The following is a 19,674-nucleotide window of genomic DNA, read 5'->3' on the forward strand; positions in this document are numbered from 1 at the left end:
TAATTCATTGAAAAGAATTTAAAATTACCTTTCCAAAAATATAGCATATTTGATATTTTGCTCGATTCCACTTTGACATATAGATTTTTTTAAAATTCCTAAATTGTATAAGCAGGCTTTGAACGGCACCGGCTGTAATGCAAAAGAATTCTAGCTGTGAGCAGCGATTAAAACGAAAATAATGTTTGCAATGAGAGATCCATAATTTTATAACAATTTCAACTATATTTAACAACATCAACACATTTGAACTATATCTAATAACAATAAAAATCAATAGCAAACCAAGGCATGAGATTTTGCTACAGGTGTTCGACATATCGACCATCTTCTGTTACGGACAGACGGGACCGTTTTTGAAGATTTCTCGCGGAATTCATTAACTCAGTAGGTGTGAAAAATACCCTCGCATAACAACTAAGTACTTCTAATTCTTGTCTAGATTATACAGGTAATTTACAATAGGAACCTTTATTCTTCCGCAAAGATAAAAATCCATAGGCACTAAGACCGGCGGCCTCGGCGGCCTTGATGGCCAACGGCTGGGATCTTGGTTATCTATTCAATTATTCTCGAAATTGGATGCAAAAATTTGCTGATAACTTCAGCTTCCTGAGGCGGTGCCTCGTCTTGCTGGAAAAATATATTTTTGAGTTCTCTCCAAAGCCTACTAGCACAGAATATCTAGCTACTTCTGAAACTTCTGAAAATTCGATATTTTGAAGGGGACTATAACAAAATATCAAGTGTGCCATATTTTTGGAAAGGTAATTTTAAGTTCTTTTCATTTAATTAAAAATATACAGGGTGTATCAAATAAAAAATCAATTTTTCTGTTGATAACTCTTAAATTATTAATTTTAAAAAAATTATACTTAAACCGTTAAATTCTACGTAAAAAGGTGCTTTGAAAATCTTTTCATAAAAATACAACATTCTCTATAGCAAAAAATTTAGAGTGATTTTTTAAAAATGCACATTTTTGATAAACACCCCGTAACTCATAAACGGTAACAGATATCGATGAGCGGTTTTCACCATCATGTTTTTGATAAAAATTGAGCTCCAGTTTGGCTCCAGGCACCGATATTAGCTTTCGTCCTACAGAAAGGGGTGTTTCCCTTTAAAAGCGTAAATTTTAATGAACATAACATAAATAAATATAACATAAGTAAAAATTAAAAACAAATTAAAAAATAACCAAACAGAAAATTTGAGGATTTTTGGTTCTACCTCATTAAATATAATTGTTATTAGGTAGTAATTGTTAATTTTGAAGTTTAACATCATATAACGTTATTTTAACAGAACGTCGACGGTTTTTATAGACGTATATCTTGAAAAAAACTAATAGTTGTATTTAGATATTTTAAATAATTATTTTCTTTGTTCTTTGTGTGATTTGCTTTTGACGACGGGAAGAGATATACTTCCCGAAACGTTAAGCATTTTTCTGTTCATTAGGCATATTTCTTTATTATTAAATCACTTTAGGAGGCCGTGCGAAACTTGGAATAACCGAATTTTGAGATGCCAATGTTGAGCATTGAGATTCGTATAATTTATTATATTATTTATAACTTTATCATTACCTTATTATGTTTGTTATCACCCTAGAATCTATAAATTGGGTTAAATATTAGGCTTTTGGGTTAAAAATGGTGCCTTAATTCTAAACTACATTACTTTGTGCCCCCTACACACTAAAATAAATTCCTCTATCCGCCGGCTGGTTATCATTTATGTCCAATAAACTTTAATAACCTTAAATAAAGAACAAACAGAAAACAAACTAAATTAAGAACAAGAACAAAAATAAAAGCTGGTACTAATTTCAGTTGGTTGGTTTACCGAGATAATTCATTTGCATATTGAAAGCCGACGACGAAATCCCAGAAAAATTACCTAAATCCCTGGGGACTAAGCCTATTTGTGTTTTTGATTATCTAATCTACATCGCTGTGTTGCCTGTTCTTTTTCTCATTAGCGTATAAATCGTGTTAGTCGGTTAGAATTGTTTGTGTTTGTTACCTATAATTTACAGAAAAACAAACATTTAAATTTAGCCTTTTGATTAAATTAACATTTTATACAGGGTGAGTCTTAAATAAGTACAAATATTTTTAGGGGTACCAAATTTCGATCCCTGAAACCTGATTATGAGGTTTTTTCGCAAAAAAATTGAAAATTAGGAATTTTTTGAAAAAAAATGTTTTTAAAAAACCCTATTTAAAAAACGGTAAAGAGAAAATATGTTTTTTTATCGAGATCTACGAGCCCTGAAAATATTTGTACTTATTTAAGACTTACCCTGTATAATTATGTGAGGCCTACTCTTTAAATTATATACATATATTTTAATAATCATAGAGTAAAAATTTATTTGATGCAAATAAAAACGTAGTCCGAGTGAATAATAGATCTTGGTTTGTTAATGGCGACACAATTGAATATTTATTAAAAACTAAAATAATTTCGGACTTCCAGTATCTTTATTTATTTTAACTTACACAAAGTTTCAGTCAGATGTATAACAAAATATAATTTTAGCATAAATTAAGGGATTATTCTTCTATTTTGTCTATTCTAGTTTGCATACAGGGTATTTCAAAAACATGTGTCATCTCTCGTGGGGCGATTCCTCAAGTAAAAATAAGATTTATTTTCATATAAACATTCCGATTCTGCATTGTTTCGTAGCTACAGGATGTTAAAGTCTTAATATTTTTTCGATTTATTATAATTTTCTTCTAAGTACTTTTAGCATTTCGAATGAAATTTTAAGGGTAAAAGTTACTATAAATGCCACATATTTTAAAGCTAAAAACGTGTCGACATATTCACCAGGGACATGCATATGGGTTATCACAAGATTTTTCTAAAAAAGGCATGTAAGCCACTGACTTTTTTTCTCTTGTCATCGAAATAGTGTAAGCAGTTTAGTGCCGATTAAAAGTTGTCCCGTGATATTTTGTAGAGTAGCAAAATTTAATATTATTAACTTGCGAAAGTTTTAAATAAGTACTCATTAATTCCTCATCAAAAAATATAGAAAAAAGTTTCCATAAACATATAAGTAAAATTAATGGAGATGCATAGTTTTACCACACACACTAGTTACAGGATGTTAAAAGTATTTAAAATTATTATTTTTTTTGTAACTATCTTAATACCATTACTTTTTTATTTAAATTGCTGTAGGTTGAATTAATAGTAATAATAACTAATAGCTGTGTTAATAGTAATAATATTTAATAATAAATTAGGTAAAATATATAGTTTATTTATCCAAAAAAATCCCTATGGGTTTTTCGCCACTGCACTGCAAGAAAAATCTACAAAATAAAATAGTTATTTTTTGTAAACACTTCTGCGTTATACCAAAACGGACGCTGCTTGTCAGAAGTTGTGTTTACAGTCATAAAAATTTGTCTAACAAAGAAAAAAATGCTTAACGTTTCGGAAAGTTTTCTCTTTCCGTCGTGGGAAGCAAAAAAAAATATAAAGAATCAAGAAAAAAACTATTTAAAATATTTAAATTGAACTATTCGAGAACACTTTACTTTTTAAAACAGATACGTCTACAAGAAATCGTTGACGTTCTGTTAAAATGACATTATATTAAGTTAAACTTCAAAATTAACAATTACTACCTGATAATTACTTAATAAGGTTAAACTAAAAAGCCCAAACTTTCTGTATGATTATTTTTAAATTTCACCTATGTTATGTTTATTTATGTAATGTTCGTTAAAATCAAAGAAGCGATTGCCATACATTACTAACATCTACAGATGCATGAGCAATACATTTATTTTTATTAGATTGAATTAAAAAAGCCTCTTTTATTTTTCTTTTAGAAGCTATCGCTTCTTTCATTATAATTTTGGAGTTATTAAAATTTATTCTGTGCCCTGTGTCCCATGAATGCTGACAAATCTTAGATTTGTGAAAATCTCCCTTTCTTAAATAATCTTTATGTTCTTTAATTCTAACATTTAAGGGTCTAGATGTTTCACCAATGTAAAATCTATGGTATATTACATTTTTTGTTTGTTGTTCTGTATTCATTGGTTTAGTATGTGATAAAATTGATCTAAGTGTATTTTGTGTTTTGAAAGATGTTTGTATGTTATATTGTTTTCCTATCCTTCTTATTTTTTCCGAAACGCCTCGTATATATGGAATTGTAAGTTGTATATATTGTATTATTTTATTTTGTAGATTTTTCTTGCAGTGCAGTGGCAAAAAACCCATAAGGATTTTTTTGGATAGATGAATCCGCCACATAGGTATAGACATTTTTTATATAATTTATTATTTGTATCTTTATTTTTATTTTAACTTTATTAATTGTGATTAATAAAATTGCGTTTATCTAATCAAAGAGGCCAAATTCGTCAAAGTATCAAGAGATAACTTTTAAATGGCATTAAACGGCCTACACAACTTTGATATCAAAAGAAAAAAGTCAGTGGTACACATGTTTTTTTTTTAAATATGTAATACTTAGAGTAACTTTTACTCTCAAAATTTCATTCGAATCACTAAAAGCACTTGGAAGAAAATTACATATAACAAATTGAAAGATTATTAAGATTTTAACATTCTGTAGCTACGAAACAAAGCAGAATAGGACATATGTTGATATAAACAATAAATCTTATTTTTACGTGAGAAATCTCTTCACGAGAGATGGCATAAGTTTTTTGAAACACCCTGTATATCTCTTCTGGTTTATGAAGTGCGCAAAACTTTACTAAACGTTTATCCAGCTTTTCAAATAATATTTTGTCTTGTTGTTTTCTCTCTAGATACATTTGCAAATGTATTTCTGAGGTTCTTGGGCTGTTTCTTTCTAATTTGTAATAAAGTTTTGACATGCGTTTTTCTTTCAAACAAAACTAAAAGCCCACGGCCAGACAGAAAGCATTTTTTGCGTTTTTAGCGTGAGGCGTCTTTAGCAACTAAAACAAAATAACAGGATTATGTAAGAGTGGCCACACCAAAAGCGTGTAGCGTTCGGCGTGTCTCGCAAAAAACGCAAATGAAAACAAAGTTTGTTTTCTGTAGCGTCTTTAGCGTTTTCTAAGATGAGACCCCGTCATAGGCGGAGGTTATATTTAATAATACAATAAAAATAAATTAAATACTATGCATTTTTTTTCATTATAGGGTATTATCTAAAAATATTTTTATAAAGAACATCTATTGTTTAGGAAGATTCTATTAAATTCAAAAATTTGAATCAAATAAATGTTTGAAAAAGTGTAGTTTGAAATGTTGAAAAAGTAATAAATTAAAGGAATATTTTATTACGCGTAAAAAATAGCTTTTTATGCGTAAAAAGTCTGCGTAAAAAAGGTTGTTTTTAACGGAAACAAATAGTTTTTGACGCGTAAAAAATAGTTTTTTACGTGTAACAAATAGTTTTTTTACACGTAAAAAATATTTTTTTGGGTAAAAGAGTTTTTTCCTAGAAACAATAAGTTTTTGACGCGTAAAAATTAGTTTTTTACGTGTAACAAATAGTTTTTTACACGTAAAAAATATATTTTTTTGCGTAACAAAATGTTTTTTTACCAGAAACAATAAGTTTTTGACGCGTAAAAAATATTTTTTTACGTGTAACAAATAGTTTTTTACACGTAAAAAATATTTTTTTGGGTAAATTTTTTTTTACAGGAAACAATAAGTTTTTGGCGCGTAAAAATTAGTTTTTTACCTGTAACAAATATATTTTTACACGTAACAAATAATTTTATACGCGTAAAAAGTAGTTTTCTACCAATAACAAATAGTTTTATATGCGAAAAAAAATAGTTTTCTTACAGTAACAAACAGTTTTATACGCGTAAAAAATAGTTTTTTACGTGTGACAGTTTTATTCGCGTAAAATAATAAAAATAGTATTTTACGTGTAACGAATGTTTTTTTACACGCAATAATTTGATTCACTTTTACAAAATTTGTATTAAAATATTAATATTTTTGATAAACACGTGGACTGCTCACAAATACACGTCGTGTGACTACGTATTTCTAAGCCGTTAACACGTTTCGTTACAACGAGCTCGTGTGTCAGGGACGTCTCACTAGCTCGTATGTCACAGCCTTGAATTTTTACTCCCAGCGCGCGTAAAGAAGTTTCACTCCAAAATATTTCATAAATAATCATGTCCTAAAATTGCATTAACAACCAGAAATATTTACTATACTAATATATAATTATTTATTATATTATATTATAATTATAACAAGTACTAACCACAACACTACAACATAAAAAAACTATACACATATAAACTAAAATTCCTAAAATAAATGGCAAATATTAATTATTATTTTTACACACACCACTGGCACTAGCAGTAGATTGTGTTTGTCTCCGGATATATGCCCCGGCCCGTCGACAATTCAATCCCAGCATCTTTTATCTTCGTCTCTTCAACGCTAACGGCGCCGATTTCGCCTACCTCTTCCTCACAGGATTGATTGTTGGACGGGCCGGGAATCCACGAGCTTGTGACGTTACTAATTGACATCTTGATAGAAACTGCAGACCTGCCGCGCTTTTTGCGTGTTTTTAATAGACACAAATCGAAAAAAGAGCTTAAAACGGTAAAATCGCAAAACGCGCTTGAGATGCAAAAAACGCAAAACGTTAAACACGCTTTCTGTGTGGCCGTGGGCTAAATCCGCCTATTGAAAAAACTGTTTTTAAAAATTTTTGACGTTTATTGTAGATCGTTAGAATGGCAGTGATCGCGTTATCTATTTAGATGTGTAAAAATCTAATATGGCGCCTATAAAAAAATAAAGTTGATGATAGTGGTTAAAAGACAAAACGTCGGATGACAAATCTGAAAATACTGTGGTGTAGCTCGGAAAAAGTGCCAATGTATATGTGTTTTTATTTTTGGTATACCTTGTCAAATAACGTCAGAAAAAAAAATCTAAATCTTCAATTTTCGTTTTTTCTTTAATATCCCCCCGGAAGTGCTTGGAATTTCAAATGTTTCTAAACAGAATATTATTAGGCACATTAATACACTAATTTAATCATCCTCGTATCTCCGATATAGTTCGACGAGATCCCAATGGCCCTACCATTCGAATTTTAATTACCCTATATAGTCAAATTTGAATTACCCTATGTAATGATGGTTTTCACTGAAAAGTATGACACTGTAGTACATTTCAGCTGTTTACAACACTAAACAGCCTTTTGTGATTTATTGGTTTCATTAGAACTTTTTCAGAACTTCTCAAATATCCTCAAACCACTCAATGTTCTGTCTTGGACATAAAATCGACACAATCGAGGCACTAAAATTTCAACTTCGGCTGTTTCTTACCCCTTTCCCCTACTTCTTCCCTTGTTGTTCCTACACCAATAAAGTTGTTCCATGCCTACACTGAGAAAAATATATTGGCGCTAGCAAATAAGATTTTTGATTTAAAGAGTGAAAATATATTCTGATAAGTCTTTTAAATAGGTGCAAGTCAAACATTGTTGAGTATTTTTTGCAAAATAATTTGCAAAAAAAATTTGAAATTTTTAATTTTTTCTTGAAATTACATTTTTAATTACAGTTGAGGGTTGGAACCTTTGGTGTTACACAGAAATATAAAACACTAAATCACCACAATACACCAAAGCACTTTTACTGTTACACTGGACGCATTTTTTACACGAGTTTATAATCACCTGCTGATGATGCTAACATTGTTAGCGAAACGCGCGTCCAGTGTAAAAGTAAAAGTGATTTGGTGTATTGTGGTGATTTAGTGTTTTATTTTACATTTTAAAGTTATTTTTCTTAATAAAAAAACCTTTTTAGTGCCATAGGTTCACTAAAGGTGCGTCCAGACCTGACGAGACGAGAGCGAGGCACGAATGAGACAAGAAGACGAGAGCGAAACGAGAGCGAGACATCTTCCATCCATTTTTTGAGGCAAGCCTACCACGAGACAAGCAGAGTTGGATCATAGTGAAAGGAACCCAAACACATATTAATTTGTAATTGAATATAACAAACGATGGTTAAATAATAACGCATACAGTAATAAATTTTTGTATCTTTAACATGGTATTTGGTTCTTCGTATTTTATTCATCGTCGATTTTTTCCTTTTGGTTGATTTTCCCTTTAACCCGTCATTTGTTTCGAGACAGGACGTCTTTTATAAAATACGTTTTTTAACGTTTTTAGAACAAAATGTTAAATAGAAAAGTTATATGTTAAGAAGCACATTTTAAAATTATTGGAGAGTATACTTCAAAAAAATGTTGCGGATATCAACATATGTTTTTTGATAGGAATACCATATTTTTTATTTTTTTATTATATTCTACGTAAAATTCTGTATTTTTTTTGCATATGATATATTAAACGCAGTACACCTCACGCACGCACGCTTATTGTTCACGTCACGCACACTTACAGTTTACTTAAGATGGGCTGGTCACGTATGCAGAATGCAAGAAAACCGCGTACCAAAATCTCTGCTTTACGGTGAGCTTGTAGACGGTAAGAGGAGGCCGGGTGGACAACTCAAAGGTACAAGGATATTTTCCACGAAAACTTAAAGGGGATTAACAAGCAGAATGAGTGGGAAGAAGCAGCTCACAATAGAACGGAATGGAGAAGAATTGTCTCAGTTAACAGCGACAACCAAAAAGTAAAGAGGCAACAAAGCAATTATATTTTTGAATGTCTGTAGTGCGGTAGACAGATGACATCACGTATCCCTATCCGGCTTTTCAGTCATAGAAAATCTCATGAAAGAAAACGCCTTGCGTGACCATCTTCTGATGCGTGTCAAATACTCGTCAGCGAGTAATGGCAGTATGTATGTATGTATATAGCTTACTTGTAATAATTGATGTCCACTACAAATCAATAACATAATAGACATTATAGAATATAGATATTGAAACCAATGAAACCTAATAGAACTGAAATATAAAAAAGGCTGTACTTAAACTGCCGTTAAACGGTAGCTTACTAAAATGCCGTTAATAGGTATGACGTCGTTGATGTGACGCACTTGACGGCTTTATGAAATATAGGAATTTTATAAGGACTAACCAACGCTATCCACCCCACCAAATAACCAACTTAACCAACGCAACTAACCTCGACACTGATAAAAATATAAAAAACAAATATAAATTAGTAAAAATCAACCAACCCACCAAATAACCAACTAACCAATGAATTAACACCCCAAATAACCACGCTAACCAACCCGCCAAATAACTAAACCAATCCAACCAAAAAGTGTGAAACCAATGCAATAAGATCACGCTATAAGCAAAAAAAAAAATAAAAAAGTCTTGGTCGGCGTGAGATTTCAACCACAGACCATCCGCTTACGGAGCGATAGCCTCAGCCACTGACCCACAGGTGCTCTTGCAAAACGCTTAAGGCCAGGCATTACTTTCCGCCGACATGAACGACGTCACAATATCTATTAATGGCATTTTAGTAGGCTACCGTTTAACGGCTGTTTAAGTACATCGTATAAAAAATATACCTAGGGAATAAATTACAAAAACCTTCAATTCCAAATTGTGGTACGCAGTGTTGCAACTATCCGAAATAGAATTCACCAAGACGGTCAAAATTTGCCAGTTTCCTCTAAAAATTCCTACGAATTACCCAAAATCAATTATAGTATAGTCGAGAAACAATATTCAGAAGGGGGGGGCTTTCGTTGCTATTTATTTGCGCTTTTATTTGAGGAACTAGACATTATATAACACTGATGCATTATCAGTCTTAGCTAATTGGTACATTAGAAGACGTAACGAGACAAAAATAAAATAAAACACTACGTCCCTATCTAACTCAATCAAACCCACTGGATAAACCCCTAACTGCGGATGATCCGACGAAACGAATGCATTGAACGAGCCAGGGAAGATTTCGACAGACGACATCCAAAAAATGACAGAAAATACAATTTACATGTGAATTAAACTGGCAGATATAACTGTCACTGTCATGGATTTTCTCGTTGGACAAACTCTAGCCCTTTAGGTACGCGCTGCGTTGTACGTCCTCTATGAGAACTGCGATAGGCGATGCGCAAAATTTGATTTTTACCGAGTGAGAAATTTAGATGTATTTAGCTGCAATAAAGCTTTGCGATACCTTACTTTGAAAACTATAAACTAAACTAACTATCTCAAATCTGCTTTTACAATAGAAGCATAAAACTTTTTCCAGTAAGCTCTATTCCTATTAATTGTGAAAAAAATCCACAGATAGCGCAATATTCAAAATAATTTAACTTTTGGCAAAATTGAACTTACGAGGTTTTCAAAGTAAGGCATCGTTTATCATTGGTGATATCATTAACTTGTTTTGGATTAAAATTTCCCTTTTCCCTCTGGCTCTGGAAATTTCCCACGAGTTGGCATCACTGGTGGTACCTACAGATGCCTTTGACGAATATCATTCAATCATCCGTACCGCAAGATTGATAATACAGAATGTATGGAAAACTATAGGAACATTCCTGAGCCGTTGCCTGTCAATATACAGGGTGAGTCTTAAATAAGTGCAAATATTCTCAGGGCTGATAGATCTCGATAAAAGAAACATATTTTCTCTTTACTATTTTTCAGATAACTTCAAAATAACCGAGTTATTTAAGTTTGAAAATTAAAAAAAAATTATTTTTTTGAAAAAAATTTGAGAGCCACCGGATTTTTTCTGTATTTGCATTCTTTTTATTGCCGCGTTACCATAGAATAAAGCCGTAACTATGATAATATCTGCAGTTCTAAAAAGTTTTCGAAAAATATACAGGGAAATATAAAAGAATATGCAAGATTTTCAACATCTTTTTTTAACTAAAAAAACCTCATAGACGTGTTGCTGGTGTCGAAATATACCACCACTGAAAATATTTACACTTATTTAAGACTCACCCTGTAGGTAGGTAAGTCGCTAAAATGTATTTTTTTTCATGCTATCTGTGATATACTTGAATCTAAATATAAACACAAATATAGAGAACAAATGACCGAACAGTTATCCGTTCCAACAGATTGAAAAAAACTCTCACTTTACTTCATTGTTAGAGGTTACGAAGTTAGCCGGGTAAGCTTGTTGTAAATAAATAGGGAATAAATATAATAATTAAAAATATATAAAATAAAAATATATGCAATGATATCAATAATAAATTATATTTATTTTCTGACTATTTTATTTTATATCCAATAATTGGATACTAAATTCACCAATTTAGAAAATTATGTTTTTTTACTCTATAAATTTTGCTTTGGCTCAAATTTTGCATGAAATTGTTAGTTGGATGTTTTACAGTTATCAGTGCGTTTTCTCGGTGTACCTTTTCAAGCCAAGTTTAGTGGGTCTCGGGTCTGTTTCCATCGCTTGTCTCCAAACCCCGCCGCTAGGGGCGCCGCGATCGATAGCCGAGTGGCCCAGGTTCGACGACCGACTATGCCGTCATTCTTAGACCCTTCTACGATAATTACTTGCGAAGACGGTGGCCTGGCAAGTGCCAGGATTTAATGAAATTCCCCTACCTGTGACAGAATTCCTTTGACGCATTCCATAAGATCAGAGATGAACAGTTGCACTCATAACTAATTAACGTTTTTTGACCGAATTTTGAAAACTTTTATTTGAGTGAAATATTTCTTAAAATGTTACCATCCCTAGATATAGCTATTTTAAGTAGCTTATTTCATCAGAAAGTAGTATAAATAGACAAACAGTTTTAATAGATTTTAACTAGGTACAGTTTTTAATATAGAGGGTGGCGCCTCTCATACGCCGCGAATGTCTTCCAAGGAGAACGACAGTTTGTATTGAAGTGAAATTTTGTGAGCATATGTAGGTTAATTCAGAGCACTTTTTAAAAATGTAGAGTTCTACAGTGTGTCCCCAAAAAAGTTACATATCAAAGTTGTTTTTTTTTTGTAATGGAACACCCTATATATTAATTGATTTTCGAATTCTGGGAGAAAAATAAAGGTGAGTTTCACTAGAGAAGTAGAAAAGGGACACCCAGTATATTATTCCGATATTCAATGGAGAGTTCATGTCTCTTCAAAATACTATTAAGGTTGCCTACTCATCAAACAAAGATTTTCCTAGATATTTTCCTTTACATGATTTGATCTGAGTAGATCTTTATTATTTGATAAATCTATGTGGTTGTGATATGGTCTGACGTTACTTCAATATAGCTGTCTAATTAGTCTAACTTTAACAACTAGTTATCATTTTGTGTCAGTTAAAACAAAAAAAAAATTCTCAGAAATTTGCAGAAAATGCAAACTTATCCTACATCAGAAAGAATTGATATGATTCTATTAATTGGTGAATGCAGTGTGCATCAGGGGTGGATACAGGAATTTATTTTAGGGGGGGCCCAAAATAAAAAGTAATGTAAAATATGCTTCTTAGGGCGTCATTTTTAACCAAAAAGCTAATATTTAACACAATTTACAGATTTTAGGGGGCCCCCCCTCTGTATCCGCCACTGGTGTGCATTCACCAATTGGAATTGGATGCTTAAATGCTCATGATTTTATCTAGTCTGGTTTTTTTATGGGGATATGTTAAAGACAGTGTTTAAAAAACTCGACCAACTATTGAGAAACAACAACATGAGAGAAATTATTGTAGCTGCTTTTGCGAAAAGTCGTGGTAGAACTCCACATATGCCTTTTAAAATGAAAAGATTCTTTTGAAAAGACAATCACTTTATGCAGTTAACAGGAAAGGAAGAATTTTGAGCATTTGATTTCATCTAGCTAATTTTTGTCACATAATTATAGATTTATAACTAGTTTTAATTGTGTAATAATTAAAATATATTTTAAACGTGTATCTTTTTATTACCATTGAGTATTTTACTCTACAAACTTTAATAATTTTTGTTAAATTAACAAAAGGTATATCACAGCCACTCTAGATTTTTTCAAATAAAAAGATCTACATGAGGAAAATCATAAAAACTTAAATATCTAGGAACATTTTTGTCTGAGAGGTTAGGCAACCTTAATAATATTTTGAAGATATATAAATTCCCCGTTAAACACCGGAATAATATACTAGGTGTTCTATTTAAAATAAAGGAGTAACTTGCTTTTAAAAGTGACTAATGTTCCATTTTAATTTTGTCTCACCCTGTATAACTTTTCGGGTCAAATTTCAATTTGGTTTAACATACAATGGTTACCCTAATTAAATATCAGCCTATACAAAGTCAACTAAAATTTATATAAAAAAAAGCTGTTAGGTTAGGTTAGGTTAGGTTAAATATGTCAAAATCCTTAGATTTTAGGTATATGCTTCTTTAATAAAACTCACCTTTATTTTATTCCCAGAATCCGAAAATCAATTAAAGGGTGTTCCATTAGAAAAAACACAACTTTGATGTGTAACTTTTTTTGGGGACACCCTGTATATTCTATATATGTTTATAAAATGCTTCCAGTTAACCTACATATGCTGCCAAAATTTCATTTCGATATAAACTACTATTCTCCTTGGAGCTTCCGCGGCGTATGGGCGGCCTGTATTATACCCTGTATATTACCCTGTATTATATTGGATCAGGGCATTTCATTTCAACACTATTTGTCATAAATTAAAACAATAATTTTGAACAAGTAAGTAGTTTCTTATATCATATAAACGTGAAAAAAAATGCAAGATCACAAAGATCTTGCAGGTTTGGTCTTGGTCTTGTGGAAGTCTTGCACTGGTCGGTCTTGGTTTTGGTCTTGAAAATCAAACTCTAGTCTTAGTCTTATTCTTGTAGATTGCATTGGAGGGGTGAAGTTAATCACCGCAATCTTATTGATCTATTGTGACCCCCTTTCTTGAGTTATAACTGAGCATACATTCTCAGGGCTTTGACAAAAGCCAGTATCTGAGATGGTTTTACAAAAGTTAGCTTTTATGCCACGAATGGTTGTCGTCTCTGCGCACCCAGTGATGAGATGTTCTCCATTTTCCCCACAAAATCTACATTCGCCATTTTTTCTCAGCTTCAATCTACTGAGTTGTTCATTGAGAAGATTCGTCTCCTGTTAAAAACCCAGTGAAAATCCGAACTGTTCCTACTTAAATCAAGAAAAATCTTTGATTTGTCTCGATCGCAAGTCCTCAGAAATTTGTTCGAGAGTCTTAGACCGTTGGAGTCCTCCAGGTAATTGAGTTCCGCTTTAAGTGGGTTTCCACTTAGCAAGCAGACCGGTTTTGGTCCAGTTAGTGGAGCGTTCGCTCCATTTATAGCTAGATCGTTTGCTTTTTCATTGTCTTCTAATCATTGGTGGGCTGGCCACCCAGAGTAGGGGGATTTTCTTTACGTAATTTATTCTCTGTAACCAACTTCGAATTGATGGAATCGATGGTACATCGCTCTTAACGCTACTTAACTTTGGATGATAAGATGGCTATTTTTTGTTTCTGATAGTTATTCCTGTGTAAGATAAGTTATATGCATCTTTCGATAGCGTAAATTTCTGCCTGACGGATGCTGGGGTAGATGCCCTTTCATTCGGAGTATTTAGTTTTCGGTCCAAAGACTCCTACCTCTGTTCTTGTTCCTGATTTGGTTTTGGAAGCATCGTTATACCACGTTTTGGTATGGACTTTTAATTTTTTGTGATAAAATATTATGAAAAATTGTGGAAGTTATCATATACGATTCGAAGTTGAACTTTAACCTTCAATAACTTTCAAACGAGTCCATTAAATGAAAATTTATATCAGACCTTTTTTGAAGATTATTCAATTTCCTACAAGAATTTGTATTGATTTTTACAAAACGCTGATTTGTTAGAACGCAATAAAATTTAAAAAAAAAATGTTTCCCCGTGTTACTTAAATACGAAATAGAAAATCGCGATGAGATCCCGCTTAATATTAATATTAATATTAAGAGCTCAGACTTTACCAGAATTTGTTTTCATCACCCTGAACGATATTTTGTAACTGAAAAGAAAAAAAAATATTTGTTTTATTGGTGCACATGGTTGGTGGTCATTTATACAAAGTTGTTAATAAAAGTATATTCAAAATTAGTTACAAATAAATACCTATTTAAATTGCTAAAGAATTAATACATCTTCAATTTGAATTCTGTGTTTATATAGGTTTCTTCCTAGCTGTGTAAATCAATCGATAAGTCCGTACGATCAAATGACAGCTCTGGTAAACCAAACAAACCATACGTGTTATGTGATAGCTTATGGCAGTAACACGTGCAGGCAGCCGTTGTGAAAATCCTTTATATTCTCTGTAGGATTCGTGAGATTCGATTTTTATTGCCGTACACTGAATAAGACGTCTGATATTTCAAGGAAAATATTTATCACACAAGGTATAGAATAAAGATGCAGAAGATAAAGTGATTTATAGAAAAAAAAATGGTCATGGCCGTTATTGTAATTGCATTTTTTTCAATATTTTTTATTTTATTTAGTATAGATTTATTTATTTAGATAGAGTGGAGCCGCCAATTCAAGGAAGGCAGTAGCAAACCATCTTGTGTATATTTGCTTAGTACAACCTCTCAAATAGTACTTAGTGCCGTTTCAGACTCAAAACAATAAAATATAGATCCCGTGTACGCACAGACCGAATATGGCAATACAAGAAGAATATATTCAACACTTATAAGAGATGTGTGTTGAAAACCACAAATTGTGTTCCAAGAACTTAAAATCAGGTAAAGCAAGCAGCTCAGAAGGAATATATTCCGAAATGTTAAAAAATCATACGCAGAAATTATTTAGAAGCTTGACATCAATTTTCAATAGGTGCTTAATGTGACATCCTATTCCAAAAGACTGGAAGCTGATTTATATCCTCAATCCATAAAAAAGGCAATAAGCTAGACTGCAGTAACTACTGTCGAATATATCAGTGACGAGCACAATGAGCAGGTTATATGGTAGAATTTTACGTGATCTCATAGAAGAAGATTATAGAGAAAAGGAAGAAGAAGAACAGACTGGTTTTAGAGCAGGAAGGTCGTATACAGATAACGTGTTCTGTTTAAAACAAGTTATAAAAAAAAGATCGGCAAGAAACTTGGACACATTTGTTAGGTTACACACTTAGGACACTTACGGAAAGCATACGACACTGTCTCAATATCCAGACTGGAACAGAGAGTACTGGAACAATCTACTGTTAACAATGCATATATAACAGCTTTTATGGAACTATATAAGAGCGCAAAATAGAGATAGGAAAAAAACCAACAAAGGACTACGTCAAGGTTCTTGCATCTCCCCTACTCTCTTTAAAATATACGTTGCAGTCGTTTTAAAAAAATAGAAAAGAAAGATCCATGGTATGGGCAATGAATGTTTGTTCACACTTCAATTTGCAAACGATCGAACGAATAGTCGCCAATGACAAAGATGATATGCAATATATGCTAAGAAAACTTATTGAATAATACGGAGAATGGGGCTTGACAGTTAACATAGACAAAACATTTGAACTTGGAAATAGGTCAAGAAATTACTCAATGAGTATGAATACCTAGGAGTTACATTTGATAACACTGTAACTAATGATAGAGAAATAGAGAAAAGGATTATCAACGCGAAAAAAATAATCGGATGTCTAAATGGAATCTTATGGAGCAAATCAATAACAAAGCAAAGAAAATTCAATATATGAGACCATGATAAAGAGCAGCCACCTATATGGAGCAGAAACATGGAGAATAACTGAGAAATACAAGAAGAGGATAGAGGAAGAAGGATAGGGGCGAATCGAACGAAGATCAATGGGAATTTCCAGACAAAAACGAATAAGAAATATTACCATAAAACAACAAATGGGTATAGATAGCACAATAACACAGCATATATAGGAGAAAGGCACGGCGGATGATCTGGTACGATGTAGAGCGAATGAAGAATACAAGATATCCTAAGAAAATAATCAATTGGCAACCAAAACGCAGAAGAAAATATAGAAAACCGAAACTGGAATGGCAAAAAAGCGTACACAAAGCGATGAGTGAAAGAAACCTGTCAACAGAGGATTGTACGAATAGAACAGGCTGGAAATTGGGTATCGGACAACGTAGAAAAACGTTTTAAACCGAAGAAATAAAATTATATATTAAGTGTACCCATGTATTTAATAAAATTATATAAGAATTCTTGCCATTTAACTGCTGATGTAAAATGACGACGGTGGAATCGACCCAAGCTCACCTGATGATAGAGTAGGGCTCCGAAACAGGTAGTGACAGCAGGTTGATCCATATTATGACAAACACTGCGTGGAATTAAATTTCTATATAAGCAGTTAAATGGCAAGAATTCTTATATAATTTTATTATATATCTATACTGCAAGAAATTTGTTTTCCATTTTATAATTTGGCTTGCCTCGAAAAAAAGCATTTTTTACTATCGATATAGTTGCGCCTTGGTGGTACGAAAGTACTACCATTGCACGCAGGCCGCTATCTCCCGTGTGGGACTTAATATCTAACATCTAACAACTACTTTCCGACAAGTCGGATTTAGGTACTCTGCGCTATGTTTGTCATTTTGTGGAATCGATCCAAGCCCACCTGATGATGAAGTAGAGCTCCGAAACCGGTAGTGAGAGCAGGTTGATCCACATTATGACAAACACAGCGTGGAATTAAATTTCTATATCAGCAGTTAAATGGCAAGAATTCTTATATAATGTTATTATATACCTATACTGCAAGAAATTTGTTTCCCATCTTATGTATGTAAACACCGCGAATGTCACTCATTCACAGCCGACTCTTTGTTCTTTATTTTAGAACTTCCTGCATTAATTTTCTCAAATATTAATAATTGTTTTTAGAAATATTGTTATATTAGTTATACGTCAATTTATGATGTAATAATGTATCGAAAAAAAAACCGGCATCGAATATGGCTGGGAAATGACAGTCGATGATAATTTTGGCGTATCGTCTATAAAAAAGTCGTACTAGTAGATACTTACTTGGTTCTCGCTACTCAACAGCTTCAACTGATCGTTTATCAAGCTGTATTTTGCTGATTCTTCTTTCCTCAAAGCCCGTTCCTTTTTCAACTCAGGACTCCAAAAGGTCTTGATCGAATGCATCGAGGAGCCTAGTTTCTGATTGGTTAGATCCAGTTCTTTTTTGAGGTTGGCCAAGTCACGTTGGAGATCGGAATTTTGATGCTGGAGTTCTCCAATGAAGGGTTGATGCGATGTTGGAGACTGCCGTGCAGATCGAGTGCTGAAAAAATAATAAGTTTTAACCTAACCTAACCTAAAACAGTAGGAACTTTTTTTGAAATAACTTAAAGAAATAAAATATACTAAATGACAGGAAAAACGGGCACTTTAAAAATTGAATGTATTTTAAAGTTTAATGTACCGGGTGCGTTTCAAAAGTGGCTCACCCCTCTAACTTTTTTATTTTTTTAGTTAAAAGAAAACAGACTTGGTATGTTAGTATAGGTCATAAATTAAGATTTATTCACGTATTCAATTGTTTTTGGTCACTTCCTGTTTCATCGGAAATGACTACAACTTTTGATTTTTAAATGGCACCCTCAGTATTTTTTTACTTTATTGGATAGAAAATTTATCTCACGGCCGATACATCGTTTTACATGGGTGACCTTCAACAAATTAATAAATTATTAAATTATTATTAGACAAGTTGCAATTTTGCATGGAGCTTCATTTTGTAGATCTTTACTTTCGCTGAATCAGATCTTTACTTTCGCTGAATCCTGAAACCCCAACGATGAACCGTTGAACCCGTCACCCCAAAACTACCCCTACAAGGGGTAAAAATGGCCCTTTTTTACTTTTTCTTCAATAATTCTAAAACTACAAATTTTAGAAAAAAAAGTCACGGGTAAAAAATTGAACAGAAGAAAATTTCCTACTGCATAGGTAAAGAGCTAAAATTTTTAGAATTTCAGTGGCGCAGGTGCGAATTCTTTAATTTAGGAAGATGGTTTTAATCAAGGTTGGAAAAAATCATGATTTAAAAAAAAAATCAAAAAAATCAGTTTTTTTTTATTTAAATCAGATTTTTTTTATTTAAAACAGATTTTTTTTTATTTAAATCAGATTTTTTGGATTTTAATTCAAATCAATATTTAAATCGGATTTCCAAATGACTAGGACTTATTTCCAATTAAAGTCTTATGCTAAATGGCTTAATCTTTATAACTCTGAGCGATACCGATAACATTAACAATTCTACGGCTCGTGTAATTTTTCCACATCGGTCACCAATATATTCCGCAAAAAAAAATCGCTCCCTTCAGATCAAAAGGATTTTTTTTCAAACGTCTCAAAAGTATTAATTTTTATCATTTTAATGGCTAGGCATAAAAGTAAAGCATTGTTACGCCTAAGCACAAAAGTGCAAAAATATATTATTAAACTGATATTGGGTGTCTAATTCAACGAGTGTACAGATCGTTTCTCGATTACTGTTTGTATTAGTTGCATGTTGTTTGAAATTGATTAAAAAATTATTTGTAATGTTTTAAAAAAATGGTGTTTTATTCGAAGTAAAAATGTACTTTTTGTGCCTCCTTGTAACGTCGGAATAGCTTTACGATGGTCCTCAAAATGTACAGCATTGTCAAAAAAGTATCATTTCTACTCTTA

At 32.3% G+C, this 19,674-nt stretch overlaps 1 protein-coding gene across 1 annotated transcript in view; it reads right to left on the bottom strand.

The window, feature by feature from the left end:
• The window catches only part of LOC115874809 (ELKS/Rab6-interacting/CAST family member 1-like), a 120,245-nt gene that overhangs the window by 87,976 nt on the left and 12,595 nt on the right, over positions 1-19,674 (bottom strand). Inside the window, 1 exon segment of the mRNA XM_030890108.1 lies at positions 18,016-18,277. Within this exon segment, the coding sequence (XP_030745968.1) occupies positions 18,016-18,277 (262 nt within the window).

Source organism: Sitophilus oryzae, unplaced genomic scaffold (genome assembly GCF_002938485.1).
Source record: "Sitophilus oryzae breed Bouriz unplaced genomic scaffold, Soryzae_2.0 scaffold_1297_pilon_pilon, whole genome shotgun sequence".
Classification (NCBI taxonomy): domain Eukaryota; kingdom Metazoa; phylum Arthropoda; class Insecta; order Coleoptera; family Curculionidae; genus Sitophilus; species Sitophilus oryzae.